Below are 17,008 nucleotides of genomic sequence, written 5' to 3'. Positions count from 1 at the left end.
TTTCTATTATGATGTGAGTGTATTTCAGGTCTGTAAGAAGCAGTTTTGGTTGGATTCCTAGAGGCGGTTTCACATCAGCTATAGGCGGTTTTGGTAATCAATTGGAGGCAGCTTTTTGGAAATCAATTGAAGTCGGTTGGTTGAAGTCGGTTGGTGAAGCTCAATTGGTTTCTAAATTGGATTCAAATTGGCTTCAATTGTCGGCTTATAATAATATATAAATAGGGGATCCAATCACCACAATCAAAACACCAACACAAGCAACAACAACTCTTCTTTAGAGAGAGCTAAAGAGAGAGAGCAAGTGAGAGAGAAATTTTTTGTTCATAGTTTTGAGCGGTGTTAAATTTCTCGGTCGTCGAAGATTTAGTATAGAAGGTTATTACTATACGGTACCATCTTGGGACGAACTTGCGGGTTGTGTGAGTCGTCTTCATCTATCCTTCAATAAAGATTTCTTGTTCGCCCGAGGACGTAGGCTTTAAAGCCGAACCTCGTTGAATTCTGTTCGCATATTTGATTTTGACTTAGCTTTTCGATTAATCTTCATAATCGGATCAATTTCTAGGATAGGTTCGATAGCTTCCGCGACTTTTAGTTCTAACAATTGGTACCAGAGTCTTGTTGAAATTGAACGAAGAGAAGATGGGATCGAGAAGTGGTACGGTCAAATCAGGAAAATATGAGATAGAGAAGTTCAATGGGAAAAACGATTTTTCTTATTGGCGGATGCAGATGAAGAATTTGCTAATCTCACAGAAATTACACATGACGTTGACGGGAAAGAAACCAGGAGATATGTTAGATGAGGATTGGGAGGAGTTAGATCTCGAAGCACGGGCTACCATTATGTTGTGTCTTGAGAGGGACGTGGCGTTCCTAGTAGACGAAGAAACAACGGCGGCGGGTGTGTGGTTAAGACTAGAAAGCAGTTTCATGACGAAAACTTTAACGAATCAGGTCTACTTAAAATCTAAATTATTCACATGTAGAATGGAAGAGGGTTCTTCTATTCAGGAATATGTGAATAGGTTTGACGGGATTATCTCAGATTTGAAGGATATTGATGTTAAGGTTGAGGATGAGGACCAAGCCCTCATATTGTTACTTTCATTGCCAAACTCCTATGAAAACCTTGTTCAAACTTTGATGCTTGTTGGTGATAGTCTAAGCATGGAAGAGACGAGAAATTCGCTATTAGCGGATGACCTTCGTAAGGTTGCTACTAGCAGTATGGCGTCGGGTGGAGTAGACAAGGATCAAGCACAAGGGTTGTTTGTAACGAGGGGGAGGAGTAATGAAAGGGGAAAGGGAAAGGGCGGGAAATCTAGATCCAAATCTAGAGGCTCTTTCAAGAAAACGTGCTTTAGTTGTGGTGAGCTTGGCCACTTTAAAGCGGCTTGTCCAAAGAGAAAGTTGAAGCAAAAGAACGAAGGCTACAAGGAGAAACAAGAGATGCAAGAGGCGGGATATGTGTCAGAAGAGGCGGACGAATGTTTCTCGGTGACAGAGGTGTCTGAGAAGATCTTCGATAAGTGGATGCTTGATTCAGGGGCGTCACACCATATGTGCCCAAATAGGGAGTGGTTTACTACCTATAGGAGTATAGATGGTGGTACAGTTATACTGGGTGATGATAGTATATGTAAAACTGTGGGACTCGGAACAATACGGATCAAGATGCACGATGGAGTGGTGAGAACATTGACGGACGTAAGACACATACCCGATTTGCGGAAAAATCTAATTTCCCTTGGTGTGTTGGAGCGGAACGGCTGTAAGATAATTATAGAGAATGGCTCCATAAAAGTCGTTAAGGGTTCTTTGGTGGTAATGAGAGGTACTCGTTACGGTAATTTATACAAACTTTTGGGGACAACAATTACTGGAGATGTAGCAGTAGGAATCAATGGAAGGGATCCAACGGCTTGTACGAGGCTTTGGCATATGCGCCTTGGGCATATGTCAGAAAAGGGTCTATCTTTGATGTGCGGGAAAGGCTTGTTGAAGGACATGAAGAAGCCTTGCATGGAATTTTGTGAGCATTGTGTGTTCGGGAAGGCACACAGGGTGACGTTCTCTACAAGCAAGCACAGGAGCAAAGAGGTATTAGACTATGTACATACCGATGTCTGGGGACCGACAAAGTTACCTTCCAAGGGTGGTTCCAGGTATTTTGTTACGTTCGTTGATGATCATTCGAGATTTGTCTGGCTTTATTTTCTGAAGCATAAGAATGAGGTATTCAACACGTTCCTGGTGTGGAAAGCAATGGTTGAGAACAAAACTGGTCGAAAGCTGAAGACGTTAAGATCGGATAATGGGACCGAGTACACGGATGGGGCATTCAAGGAGTTTTGTAATCAGGAAGGCATTGTGAGGCACTGGACAGTAGTAAACACACCTCAACAGAATGGAGTCGCAGAGAGATTGAACCGTACACTACTTGAGAAGGCTAGATGTATGCGCTCCAATTCGGGATTAGGCGTAGAATGGTGGGCAGAATCTGTTGCTACAGCTTGTTATATTGTGAACAGATCTCCACATTCTTCTTTAGATGGCGGCATACCTTACGAGGTGTGGTCAGGTGAACATGCAGATTACGGGAGACTTAAGGTTTTCGGTTGTACGGCCTATTACCATGTTAAAGGTAACAAACTTGACAATAGAGCAAAGAAGGCAATTTTCTTAGGATATGCTACAGGAGTCAAGGGTTATCGGCTATGGTGTACGGAAGACAAGAAGTTTGTAATCAGCAGAGATGTGGTGTTTGATGAGTCGTCTATTGTAGCTATGGCGAAAGCTACGGTGCCTAGTTGTGGTGATGTTGGGTCTACTAAAGCTCAAGTAGTGGAAGTAGAAGCCGAAGACCAACGGGTTTCTAGGAATCATGATCAGGTGGAGCATCAGGATAATACTCAGGATGAGAAAATTGATGAACCCGATCATGAAGAGGTTCAAGGGGAAGGTACACAAGTTTTACAACAACAACAGCAGGATGTTTCGGTACACACTAGGCCGAAACGGTTATATAAGCCGGTACAGAGGTTAGGGTCAGACAAACCTCTTAGGCATTACGGGCAGGCAAATGTGGTTGAATATGCACTCTCGGTGGAAGACGACGAGCCGGTCACCTTCAAACAAGCTATTACCGCGGAGGAAAGAGAGAGTTGGTTGGTTGCTATGCAAGAAGAGATGGAGTCTCTTCACAAGAACCAGACATGGGAGGTTGTCCCATTGCCCGAAGGTAAGTCTGTTATTGGTTGTAAATGGGTGTACAAGAAGAAAGAGGATTCTTCCGAAATCAAGGGTACAAGGTATAAGGCAAGACTAGTGGCCAAGGGTTATGCACAGAAAGAAGGGGTCGACTACAATGAGATTTTCTCACCGGTCGTGAAACATACTTCTATTCGGGTGCTATTGAGTATTGTTGCTCACAGTGATCTTGAGCTGGAACAACTCGATGTTAAAACCGCCTTCTTGCACGGAGATTTGGAAGAAGAAATTTATATGGCTCAACCTGAGGGATACAAGGTTGAGGGCAAAGAAAATCAAGTATGTCGTTTGAGAAAGTCTCTTTACGGATTGAAACAATCCCCTCGCCAATGGTACAAACGATTTGATTTTTTCATGCTAAAACATGGTTTTCGCAGAAGTGACTATGATTGTTGTGTATACATCAAGAAGCTTCGCGAAGGTGACTTTATTTATCTCCTTTTGTATGTGGATGACATGCTTATTGCTTCACGAAGCATGGTGGAGATAAATAAGTTGAAATCTCAACTCAGTCAAGAGTTTGAGATGAAAGACATGGGCGCTGCAAAGAAGATACTGAGAATGGAGATTAAGAGAGAGCGGTCAAGTAAGAAACTTTACTTGAATCAGAAAGGTTACATCGAACGAGTAGTTTCTCGATTCGGGATGCAGAATGCGAAGGCGGTGTCAACACCTTTGGCACCACACTTCAGGCTCTCGGGAAAACAATCTCCCACTACTACGGTGGAGAAGGATCATATGGATCGTGTACCGTATGCTAGTGCAGTTGGCAGTTTAATGTACGCTATGGTGTGTACTCGTCCTGATATTTCACAAGCGGTCAGTGTGGTTAGTAGGTTTATGGCAAATCCGGGGAAGACACATTGGGAAGCTGTGAAATGGGTGTTGAGGTACTTGAAGGGTACCGTTGATACGGGTTTGTGCTTTGGTGGAGACACATGTCAGGTAAGCGGTTATGTTGACTCGGATTATGCTGGCGATCTAGATAGAAGACGATCTACTACTGGTTATGTATTTAGGGTACATGGTGCTCCAGTTAGTTGGCGATCGATGTTACAATCTACAGTTGCGTTATCTACTACGGAGGCCGAGTATATGGCTATGGCCGAGGGTGTGAAGGAAGCATTGTGGTTGTGGGGTCTTCTGGATGATCTAGGGATTAAGCAGGAGTGCGTGGATGTATGGTGTGATAGTCAAAGTGCGATCCACTTGGCGAAGAATCAGGTCCATCATGCTCGTACTAAGCATATCGATGTCAGGTATCACTTTGTACGAGATGTCATAGAGGAAGGTGATGTTTCTCTCATGAAGGTACACACAGATGAGAATCCCGCGGACATGTTGACTAAAGCGGTGACATGTAGCAAGTTTCAGCATTGTCTGGAATTGCTACAAATCGGCTCGTGTTAAGTTGCCCGAAAGGGCGTAATGGCGACAAGGTAATCTTTATGTGAAGGGTTGGTAGAACTACGGTAGGCTTGATCCTGTAAAAGGGTACGTAGGCAGCCATGGTCATATGGCGCAGTCGGATGAAGTTACAAGAAGCAGACATATCTTACAAGGAGTATCCTGGTGTTCGTCCAAAATTTGAAGTATATCAAATTGTGTACGAGGTGGAGAATTGTAAGAAGCAGTTTTGGTTGGATTCCTAGAGGCGGTTTCACATCAGCTATAGGCGGTTTTGGTAATCAATTGGAGGCAGCTTTTTGGAAATCAATTGAAGTCGGTTGGTTGAAGTCGGTTGGTGAAGCTCAATTGGTTTCTAAATTGGATTCAAATTGGCTTCAATTGTCGGCTTATAATAATATATAAATAGGGGATCCAATCACCACAATCAAAACACCAACACAAGCAACAACAACTCTTCTTTAGAGAGAGCTAAAGAGAGAGAGCAAGTGAGAGAGAAATTTTTTGTTCATAGTTTTGAGCGGTGTTAAATTTCTCGGTCGTCGAAGATTTAGTATAGAAGGTTATTACTATACGGTACCATCTTGGGACGAACTTGCGGGTTGTGTGAGTCGTCTTCATCTATCCTTCAATAAAGATTTCTTGTTCGCCCGAGGACGTAGGCTTTAAAGCCGAACCTCGTTGAATTCTGTTCGCATATTTGATTTTGACTTAGCTTTTCGATTAATCTTCATAATCGGATCAATTTCTAGGATAGGTTCGATAGCTTCCGCGACTTTTAGTTCTAACAAGGTCAATGTCCATCTGACTGCATTGAGGATAGATTTGGCTTCACTTTGTTCTGATGTTCGAGCTGTAAGAGTTGCAACATTTGCTTCAGTATAATTGGCTTGGTAATCATGAATAATTAGACTAATACCAATACAATTGTTGATTTTAGTAAAAGATGCGTCTGTATTAATTTTGGTAATATGGATTGTTCGGCGGTTTCTAAAATAACAACAGGAACCGTTGGTTGAGAGAAGACGTTGATGTTGACTGACACGTGTGCTCGGAGTATGGACGTTAGATTGCTTCGCCTAACAGACAATCAGGCCCTTGCCAGCCAAGCTTTGGTAACTCGCGGAACATCATAAGCACGGTGAGACGCGCATAGAGGTCGTGGATTAAACTTGCGCGGATCTGGACGGAGATAGACGCTTGGGGCCACAAAATAAATTGCTGTGTGATGTACTGGAAGGTTCAATTTCGAGGCGTGATAAAGTACTTTGTGCTTTACGAAATTAAGTTGCGACGTTTCCCAGATTGCGCCACCTAGTCTCGTTTTGTTTTGCTTGCCCAAATGCTTACCGTGTTAGTCCTGAATCCCTTAAATCTTCTTCCTTCTATAACTTTCTTGTCCAGACTCCGATTTGACTTATGTTTTCGCCGCCGAGTTTGTTTTTGACTATACATTTCATCCGCATATTGATCTTGGTCGTTACTATAATACCCATCACATCAATTGACTAAATGGCCCTCGCGTGTCTTTCTTCCATTTTTTATCTGTTTTTCACTCTAAACTCCATAAAAGAGACCTAATCAAGTAAACCAATCATTATACTAACACTTCGAAATTGACAAACTCGCTAAGGTGAATTGACTCAGATGGGACATTTTCATGTCTCATCATGAAACTCATACCGAGTTCTGGGCTTATCAGCAGAGCTCTGACAAATTCGCCTCTCTGGTGACTTGAATACAAATTGACCTCTTAATTTCTTGGTTTTTTTGTTGACTTCTTAACTTCGTCATAGCTGATCATTATTTGGCTCGGAAAGTGTTGAGCAATCGCCAGCCCTGTAATGAGCCAAGAAGCTTAATTTTTCGAAAAAGGTATTGAACTCAGATTTTTATGTAATTCAAGAACTAAATAATTCAAAGAACATTTGTAGATGGGCCTCTCCCAAAACTTCACAAGAGATCCAGGAGCTATAAGAACAAGACTCTTGTAAATACTTTTGTTTCTTAATGAATCTAGGAACTTGCAGCAAAAACCAAAAATGACAAATTTGGTCAAAAAGCTATTACAGTCGTATATGTGTGCAACATAACACTTTGACCAATACTATTCTAGAGTTCTGGTGTACCATTCTGACTGTCAATTGAAGATGCCTCCTCAAAGTAATTGTTTATTGATTTGACCATCCCTATTTCATGGAATCTATCAAGAAGCTCATTTAAACCGCCAACATTTCCAACCTAGATGTGCACTTTGATTACTACATTGTTAGTGTATGAGTCTATCAAGTTATTTTTTTTTTCTGTTGAACACATTAGTTTTTCTTGTTGAAAGGGAAAAGTAGATTAATACTTAAACGTAAATTTTGTCCAGACTTCGCTTTCTTGCGTATTTAACTAGTTTATTGGCTTGAACATTACTGGTTTGATTGGTATGTCTGAATTGGATGCTAGTGAATGCGGGAGTGAGCTTCTCCATTTGTTTGATCTGTGGGGAAGTTTGCCACTGGACGATTTTCCGCTTGTCGTTGAGATGGTTGATAACACTCTTATTGTCGCTTTCGATGCATATAAAGTGGTGTTGATTGTCTGCCGCCCATAGAGGACCAGATAAGATAGCGTTTGCCTCGCTTTCTTCACTGGTTCTTGCTATAGATGTCGAATTTTTCGCTGCAATAAATTTAGCTCTATGATCATGAATAATGAAAGGTGATACCTATGTTTGTCTCTCCTTTTCTGAACGATGCATCCATGTTGATTTTGAGAAATGGTTGAGCTGGAAGAGTCCATATGCTAGCAGTCTTATTGTTTATGGGCATGCTTGGTCTAACCGAGTTGATAGGGAATGCCCTAATTTGGTCATAACCTGGACAAGGTCAGTGCATTGAAAGCATGCATCACAGCTTGACTTTCCAAATGTACCATAGGATAGTTGTGCATTGGTAACTTAAAGGGTCATTAGTTAGTCTATAAAGTTTTCTAACTTAAATAAATAATGTATCTTTTCACATTTAAGTTGGTGTTTCTAAATCAAGGGTGATTCAAAACAAAAATGCCTTGATTTTTGGGGATGATCACAGGCTAAAAGGTGGTCGACTCCAATTGGTCAGGTCGTGAGGATAGAGAAACTATCTGAATTATTGTGGTTGACTACGTCACCTTTCCGCATGTGGTCTGCCCCAACAATCTGGCCGTTCACTACTTCATTCAAAATGAGAAAAGTCGTTTTGTCAAAACTTTTGATCGGAAAAAAGGTGGGTGGGCTACTTTTTCAGAGAGAGAGAGAGAGAGAGAGGATATAACCGTTTCTTAGTAACTCAGAAATCGTCAGTGGCTTCTCCGGCGAAGGGTTTCCCTTCGCCGGATCCTTTAATAGTTCGTGTAACATAAATAAAATTGCTTTTATTTCAGGTCTGGGGCTATAAACCTAAATCGAGGAACTAGCGATCTCTATCTAACTCGAAAATGGGGAATGATGGAAACTCTATCTCTGAATCCAACTCAAGAAGAAGACATATTTGATCTTCACTAAATCTAGAAGAATCCCAATCTTAGGTAGGCTTTTAAAGAAGGATATAAAGATGGTTTTGATTTCAGGAACAGAAAAGGGAAAAGAAGTGGATCTAAAACTAGGGTTTGAGGTTGGTGAGGAACTAGGGTTTTTATGTGGTTGTATAGAGGTTTGGAAGCCTTCAATCACACTTGAATCTATCTATTTCTCTTCTAGGGTTCGAAATTCAAAGTACCAACAGATGGAGTGGTGGTGGAACAAAGAGATTTGTTTAACAATGGTGGTGGTGGTGATGTGATGGTTGGTGGTGGTGTATAAATGTTGGTGGTGGGTGGTGGGTGGTGGTGGAGAAGAGGGATGTGGGTTTTCTGTGGTAGTGTTTCATGATGGTGGTGGGTGGTGGTGGAGAAGAGGGTTTCGGGTGTGTTTTATTGATGGTGGTGGATGGTGGGGGTGGTGGAGCGATAGGTTTTTAAGGCGAGAGGGGGTGGTGCTTTGCGATGATGGTGTGGTGGTGACGTGATTTATGTGGTGACGAGATGGCGATAATTCTCAGGTGGCGAAAGCGGTTTTCAGGCGACATCGGCGGTTTTCCGGCGACGACAACGATTTTCCGGCGATGGCGACGGTTTTCCGGCAACAAGGCTGCGGTTCTTTTATCAGTTTTACTGTTTTCTTTTGTCGACCTTTAGGGTCTTTTCATTCACGATCTTTAGGATCTTTTGTCGGCCTTTAGGGTCTTTTGTTTGAGTCCGTGTCTAGTCCAATTTCTTCCCCTTTAGGAGGCATTTGCATTTACAGGTATGTAAATAGCATGACGTATCCGACAGAGAGAAATAACAATTATTATCCTTGTATCATTGTGATTTTATCACTATTAATGGATATGTTTCCCTTGGATTCAAAAAAAAACTTTTGATCGGAAACCTCCCTCCAAATACATAAACTTCCTTTTACCTACTTTTCAAATTTTATCACCCGTTGCCTCTCTCTCTCTCTCTCTAATCTCTCTCATTATGTACATATATATAAATTAAAATTCGCTCTCTAAAAAATGAGAGCTAATTTTTCAATAACTAATTCCCTTATATTCTGTAGCAAAAATTACAGAAAACCTACTAAAAATCTAACCTTGAATTTCTCTACTACTCTTCTTTGTTCTTCACTTCTTCCTAAAATCCCCCATTTGCCTAGTCATGAAACCCGTAAGAGAAAGCATGAACTCGCTCAACTCTTGCAAGCCCATATTTCAGATAAACCCTATCTTTACAACAGAAAACTTCATGGAGAAATTATTGTTTTGGGTTATCAATCTGATCTGTTTTTAACAAATATTCTACTTAGTACTTACTCAAAATCAGATTGCCTTGTCGATGCGCGCTTATTGTTTGATAAAATGTCTGAGAAGAACTTAGTTACATGGTCTACTATGATTTCCATGTATACCCAACATGGTAAAGGTAGAGAAGCATTGATGCTATTTTCGCAATTTCGGGAATCTTCATTTGAGAATCCTAATGAGTTCATTTTAGCTAGTGTTCTTCGTGCTTGTACGCAAGTAAGGGATGTAGAACAAGCGGTTAAAGTGCACGGATTTGTTGTTAAGGCAGGTTTTGATCAAGATGTTTATGTGGGAACCTCTCTAATTGATTTTTATTCGAAAATTGGACATATAGAGGAAGCAAAATCTGTTTTTGATGATTTACCGGTGAAGACCGCAGTTACTTGGACCACTATCATTGTTTGTTATTCACAAAGCGGTAGAAGTGAAGTTTCTTTGAGGTTGTTTAACCAAATGAGAGAAACAGATGTGATTCCCGACCGATATGTTCTTTCAAGTGTGATTAGTGCATGTTCTGTGTTGGAATTTCTCAATGGAGGCAAGCAAATCCATGCTTATGTGTTGAGAAATGGAACAGAAACCGATCTTTCCGTGATGAATGTGCTAATAGATTTTTATTTGAAGTGTCATAAAGTTTCGATTGGGCGTAAATTATTTGATCAAATGTGTGTTAAGAATGTTGTTTCGTGGACTACCATGATTGCTGGTTATATGCAGAATTCCTTTCATCATGATGCAATGAAGCTTTTTTCGGAAATGACTCGTCTGGGTTGGAGACCCGATGGGTTTACTTGCACTAGCATTTTAACTTCATGTGGTTCACTGGAAGCCCTGCAACAAGGGATACAAGTGCACTCCTACACGGTCAAATCCAATCTTGAATCTGATGATTTCGTGAAAAATGGCTTGATTGATATGTATGCTAAATGTGGTTCGCTGTTAGATGCTAGAAGAGCTTTCGATGTTATGACGGAACATAATGTGATTTCTTACAATGCCATGATCGAAGGGTATGCACGCGAGGAAAAGCTTCATGAGTCACTTGAACTCTTTCAAAAGATGAGGTTTTCATTAAGTCCTAGCCTCTTAACATTTGTTAGTCTTCTGGGGATCTCAGCTTCACTATCCATCATGGATTTGAGCAAGCAAATTCATAGCCTCATTGTAAAATTTGGAGTTGCTTTGGATATATATACTGGTAGTGCTCTAATTGATGTTTATTCGAAGTGTGCCTCTGTTAATGATGCACGACTTGTATTCGAGGAGATGAACGAAAGAGATATTGTAGTTTGGAATGCCATGGTTTCTGGATATACCCAAAATTGTAAAGGCGAGGAGGCACTCAAACTCTTCTTAGAATTCCCTAATTCAAGAATTAAACCTAATGAGTTCACATTTGTTGCTCTTATAACAGCAGCAAGCAACCTAGCTAGTCTTATACATGGTCAGCAGTTCCATAACCAGCTCATAAAAACTGGTATTGACTTGGAGCCATTCGTCTCGAATGCGCTTGTAGATATGTATGCAAAGTGTGGAAGCATCGGAGAAGCTCAAAAACTTTTCGACTCGGCAAAGCAAAGAGATGTTGTGTGTTGGAACTCCATGATCTCGAGATACGCGCAGCACGGGCATGCCAAAGAAGCTTTATTGGTATTTGACAGAATGCGAGAAGAAGGAATACATCCCAACTATGTAACATTCGTTGGTGTGTTATCTGCTTGTAATCACGCAGGCCTTGTCGAGATTGGGCTTAATCACTTCGAATCGATGAAACCTGTCTTTGAAATTGAACCTGGAACGGAACATTATGCTTGTGTTGTCGGTCTTTTGGGCAGAGCGGGGAAACTAAGTAAAGCCAAGGAGTTCATTGATCAAATGCCGATCGATCCCCCAGCAATTGTTTGGCGAAGCTTGCTTAGTGCGTGTCGAATGGTAGGAGACGTCAACTTAGGGAAATATGCAGCAGAGAAGGCAATCTCGATTGATCCAAATGATAGTGGATCTTATGTACTACTTTCGAATATTTTAGCATCGAAAGGTATGTGGGGTGAAGTAGAAAATGTAAGAAAGAGAATGGACAAGAATAAAGTGTTGAAAGAACCAGGACATAGTTGGATTGAAGTGAATAGCAATGTCCATACGTTCATTGCAAGAGATAAAGCTCATAGTGAAGCTGAATCAATATATATGGTGTTGGATGAGTTGACGGAATTACTCAAAGGTGCTGGTTATGTCCCTGATACAGCTGCAGTCTTTGATGAATGATTGATAAGAAAGATTGTGAGGTTAAAATTCAATGCAAACATGGAACACTAAACATGAATTCAGAAGTTGGAACAGCTTATTGTTTCGTCGTTCCGTCTATGCAAGAAAAGGGTCGGGTGAACATCTGATTTTTCATAAATAAGCTAGTTTTGAGTTATTCTGAAGTGGTGCTGGAACTCACCTCAAATCATAAATGACGGGTGAATGGTTTTGACAGAATTTTAGTGGGCATAATGCAGTTTTTCCGACATGGTAGCAAAATAAATGTGGCCTTTCTCATCTTTGCTAACATTTTCTGAACTTGTAAGTTGTCATAGATATGAAGCTCCGGGCTCCGGCTTCAATGGCAGTGTGAGTTTATCAGTATCTTTTTCTGGGCTTCCAGGAGGACGAAAGGTCGAAGCTTTACAAGAGCCTACCCAATTGCTAAAAGCAACAAAGAGCTAACAGTAACTTTGGTCAATGTTGAGTACCTTTACATGACGTGATTCCTTGGCCTGTTTGGCAACTAGAAACCCTTGGATTCTTGAATTTGGAATAAATCATATCAACCATATATCTGATAAGCATCCAAAATCCGAAAGGATAGCAAATGTGCTATCCCATATGGTAACGGGTATTGGATTAAAGTTGATTTTGAAAGAGATAAGTCCGTAAGTTCAAATTCGTCTAAATTTCAATTGAATTTTTTCATTGCAAATATAACAAGCCTTAATTAGTATATGAAAACAGCGAGAAAACAGCGAGAAAACAGTTACATAGAAAGAAATAAACCCTAAGGGCTAGAGTTGATGATGGCTCCATTTATGTAGTTCAGATATGGAGAGATCAGAGATAGAGATCAGAAAGATGGGGAGAATGAGAAATCAACTCGGAGTGTTCAAGGAAGAACTGAAGGAGGCACAACAGTTCAACAGACAGCAACTTTAGGGTGAATGGATTATCAACTTACAGCTAATTAGCTTTAGGTTTCAGGTTTTGACATCCACATCTCACTATATTTGCAACACGAATGCAAATCGATTACGAATTTCGTCTATCCACTTGCACGCCTACCATTATAAAAGTGAAGTTTTAAGACATTAAAAGCAGAAAACTCAATCTAAACGATTTATAGTTATTACATCATTCATCAACATAGTCAAACAACAAAAGAGTCAACTGAATAAAACAATACAAAGACTAACAGATTTTGGAGAAAACTATACCTCAGTCTTCATTGAGTCTGAACCAGTTCGGCGGACACCGGAACCAAGTCTTCATTGAGTCTGAACCAGTTCGGCGGACATCGGAACCAACTCCTAGACATCTGACGTGAACCAGAGACATTGAAACCACATGATGATCTCAAGCCAACGAACATTATCTCCGATAGCGTAGCCCCATGACAGGCCATATATCTTGTACCGGCATAAAAGGTTTGTGATCCTGTCTCAGTTAAGGGATTACATTGATGAGCAGGAGCCAATTCATCGTCTCGATAAGTTACACTCTTTTTGTGCCGAAACAAGGTGTATGAAGATTATGTGCATTACCAGAAACATCCTTAGGGTCTGACTATTGCTTCCTTTGTTGGATTAGGAGCCTCTTGCTCACGGAAACTTAACCCTGTCGGGAGGGCTCAAAGAAATCTCCCTCACTCATAAGGGAGTCATATAATAGATTTTGCAAGATGACTTGGGCTCAGGCACCTAAGCACAGTATCAATCCTTGAAGCAACCATAATATAGATGAGATTCCAAGCATTACCTGGTCTTTCAGTAAAGCCTGAACCAGATACAATATGAAAGGCATCTCTTTTGATTATACCGGAAAATGTCTTCCTGATCTTCCAGCAAAAGCTTAACCAGGTCGAGAACCAGATACATCTCTCAGGTAGGTCTAGAACCAAGACACAATCAATCTCTAAGACCATAATTGCCCTGCAGTGTGCAATCACAGGGTCTTGATTCCCCAAACCATCTCTAAACAACAAGTCAGAGAGCCACTATTCAACAACCCCTCCGACAATATTCAACACCACCGCTGTTCGAAAACAGGGTTTTTGAAAAGAACACACATAACAGGAATATTGCTCAAATAGTAATTTGCAACAAAAAGGGGCAATGGCAGAAGTGATACCACCCACCTACCCCAAGAACAACCATAGTTGCTCACTTCATAAGATCAGCTCACAATTTTGAAATTTTCTAAGTTAAGAGCAGCGATCTTTTTAACACAATTTTCTTTTCAGCAGCAACAATCAAAACCAGTCCTTTGCTTGTGTTTTTCAGAAAAATTAATACCCACTTTGCCGATAACGACCGATATTTGATCTCAAGTGCATATAGAATGAGAACTGTTCTTATCTAACTGCTTCTTAATTGCTTCATATCCCCAGAAGAGAACATTCTGTCACTACAATTGATATACCAGCAAAACAGTAAATTCCATGAAAAGCTCCAAGCTTTCTATTTTGTTCCATCCCTCTTACTATATACATCATCCTTCTTTTTGTTTTTTTTCCCCATTTTCTATTTTTTTTTCATTTTTTTCTTCCATCCTTCATCATCCTCGCTGCAATAATCGGTTACTCAAGGTAGTCTAGTTCAAGCAGTAAGAAACTAAACCCCTTCAAACATGCTAGCTGAGATGATGGCAATTCGAAAACACAAAAATAATTTTGGCTCTATTCTATTACCACATTATAGATTTCCAAAGCTACTTTGAGTTATGCTGTCCATAATCAGAAGCCAAACGTTGTTAAAACGTTTTCTTTCCATAAACGAAGATACTACGTTGTTAAAGATCACCACCCTATTTGTCCCCCTCTTGGGAGTCGTTCTGATACTTGCAATCTGAACAATTCAAGTCTAAGCAAAACGTCTCCTCGAATTCATCACTGGTAACGCACCTTCCACACTCGCGACACCGCGGAATGCAGATTATGCATGCCCTACACAATTGAGATTCGTCTTTCTCCTCTTGGCAACCCTCTGCTGGACAATCATAGATCAATCTCAGATTGTCACACTTAGGGCAAGTCTCCACATCAATGGCACGATCATCATCGTAAGGGAGATAGTAGCTGCCTTTCCGAAAAAACATTGGCTTGCGGGAGTTTAGATGAACAGAGTCATCTACAACAATTAAAGAGTTCAACTTTTCGAAATATGGGAGTGCCATCCCGTAAACCCCGCCAACTCTTAGCTGCTTTATGCCTGGGTTGGCTATAGTCTTAAAAGCATTCAAGCAATTTACAAGCCCCTCAATGGTAAGTCTTGTACATCCTGGAACATTTAGCTGCATAGAGAAGAGAGATATGTATCATAACTCACTTAATCAACATACCCACCAACATTAGAAAGAAAGAAGACACCAACATAAACAAACCCTAATAACTATTTACCTATGAGGAGATATAAGAAGCAAAAGTAGAAATCCATAACCAATACAAGTATGTTATTATCATTAAGAGACAATCGAAAATTACAAAATAAATTAGCAGAGATATTACTACAATTAACTCGATTACGATAGTAAAATCACTCTATCAATGCTAAAACAGCTAAGAACTGACCTTTGTTATTCTTGGATTGCTTTCGAGAACACGTTTAAGACCATCACAGGTTATCTTACAACACTCCACCAGGCTTAAGCTTTGCAAATTGCCTTGAGCCCTATTAGCCAATTGTAGAAGAGAATCATCAGTAACCTTCTCATTCAGTGGATGATGATCAATGTGAATATCCCTCCATAGAAGCGAATCATCCCGAACTACAGAACACATTATTCTGCATACCATTTCCGTAGAAAGAAGATCTTGTATACTCAAATAGCTAAGGGCATACATGAGACCCTCATTTGGAGCCTCTCCATCTCCACTAGACGAACTACTAGCTCCCTCGCTAAATTCTCCATTTCGATTACCAATAACCAGCGAATCTTCATTGTTGAAAATCACAATTCCCTTTCCTTTACAATCAGAAACATGGGTTTGTCGTCGAGCATCAGATGATCCAACCCTTAGATCATTTTCCTCTAGCACTTGTTCAAATCTAGCAGATGGGTTTGATCTATCAAAACCATTTCCAAGATCAATCTGAGGGTTCCTTTTCTCGTTCTCAACTACTGAATCAGAATTCTCAACTCCACCAGTAATTGCCCCAGAAGAACCAGTTATGTTCATCATCCCAAAAGGATCTACTGGTAATCGAACAGACCCAAAGAAGTCTTCTCCACTGTCACCCATATCAATCCCAAAATATTCCAAGTTAAAATGAGGGATTCTACCCCAACTATCCTCCTTTCTCTCAGTGATCCCTACTTCTGAGGGATTTGGAGGATATAAATTATGGCAAGTGAAATTCAAGGTCATCCTATAAGGCACTTATATTTTGCTTTTTTTTTTTTTCCCAAACCGAAACCCTAATACTAACCCTAAATTATAAACACAAAATCTCTAAAAAAAATCGGACAAGAAAACCCTCGATTTCAAATGGCAATTAAAAAAAATACAAAATCACCAAATAAATTTCACTGAGATTCTTGGTTATTCCGAAAGTTAATCATACCTATAAACACAATCTTCAAAGAAAAATAATAATCAATTCTTTCCCATTTTGACCTAACAAAACAAAAACTGGTAGATGAATTGAATGAGAATATAAAACCGACCTTTTCTCCTATAGAATCGAAGCCAAACCCCGAATCAAATAAATTAACCCCAATCAAAAAACCCTATGAACTCTTATCTTTTAAAGGATCACGATATGAACAAAATTGACAGAGAGAGAGAGAAAAAGAGAGATTAAAAGATAATATGAGCAAATTAGAGAGAGAGATAATGAGATAAGGATCTGTTTCCTTTTTGGAGATTGTAACCCTAGAAAAGAGAATTCGATTACTCAAACGAAAACAACTTGAACCTCTTCTCTATCGACTCCGATATTCCCCGATCGAAAAACTAGAGAGAGAGAGAGAGAGAAGAGAAGAGAGATAAACCCAAAAATAGAAGAGTTGCGAAGAATATATACACGAGAATAGAAAGGAGAAAAGAAAACCGTAAATTTCTAAGTTTAGGGACCCAAAAGAAGTAGAAAACTGACACGTGTGGGTTTTAGAGAGAGAAAGAAGTAAAATGTGGCGCGAATCGTTCGGGAAGCGCCTCATCTCTCTCAACACAACGCCCGCCCAAACACACATGTATTTACTTCTCTTTTCTATTT

At 40.2% G+C, this 17,008-nt stretch overlaps 2 protein-coding genes across 3 annotated transcripts; one reads left to right on the top strand and one right to left on the bottom strand.

The window, feature by feature from the left end:
* Positions 1-8,924: 8,924 nt before the first annotated feature.
* Positions 8,925-12,501, top strand: LOC147567497 (Tetratricopeptide repeat (TPR)-like superfamily protein). Its single transcript, XM_086654118.1, has one exon. The coding sequence runs from the start codon at positions 9,249-9,251 to the stop codon at positions 11,799-11,801; it is 2,553 nt and encodes an 850-aa protein (XP_086510244.1). The 5' UTR covers positions 8,925-9,248; the 3' UTR covers positions 11,802-12,501.
* A 361-nt stretch (positions 12,502-12,862) lies between these two features.
* On the bottom strand, positions 12,863-16,780 carry LOC147567496 (F-box protein SKIP14-like). Of its 2 annotated transcripts, XR_015230778.1 has the most exons (4): positions 16,458-16,780; positions 15,361-16,354; positions 13,101-15,083; positions 12,863-13,058 (listed from the first exon to the last, which is right to left on the bottom strand). XR_015230778.1 is itself a non-coding variant. In XM_086654119.1 (3 exons), the coding sequence occupies exons 2-3, from the start codon at positions 16,156-16,158 to the stop codon at positions 14,598-14,600; spliced, it is 1,284 nt and encodes a 427-aa protein (XP_086510245.1). In that variant the 5' UTR covers positions 16,159-16,354; positions 16,458-16,780; the 3' UTR covers positions 12,863-14,597. The 2 variants fall into 2 exon arrangements, 1 of the variants encoding a protein (XP_086510245.1); XM_086654119.1 differs by having other exon boundaries at positions 12,863-15,083.
* Positions 16,781-17,008: the final 228 nt, after the last annotated feature.

The sequence above is a fragment of the Eschscholzia californica genome, unplaced genomic scaffold (assembly GCF_041429995.1).
Source record: "Eschscholzia californica isolate CP2 unplaced genomic scaffold, dmEscCali1.0.p SCAF_1, whole genome shotgun sequence".
In the NCBI taxonomy this organism is placed as follows: Eukaryota; Viridiplantae; Streptophyta; class Magnoliopsida; order Ranunculales; family Papaveraceae; genus Eschscholzia; species Eschscholzia californica.
The sequence above is the reverse complement of the archived record's forward strand: the minus strand, read 5'-3'. Positions and strand labels throughout refer to the sequence as shown.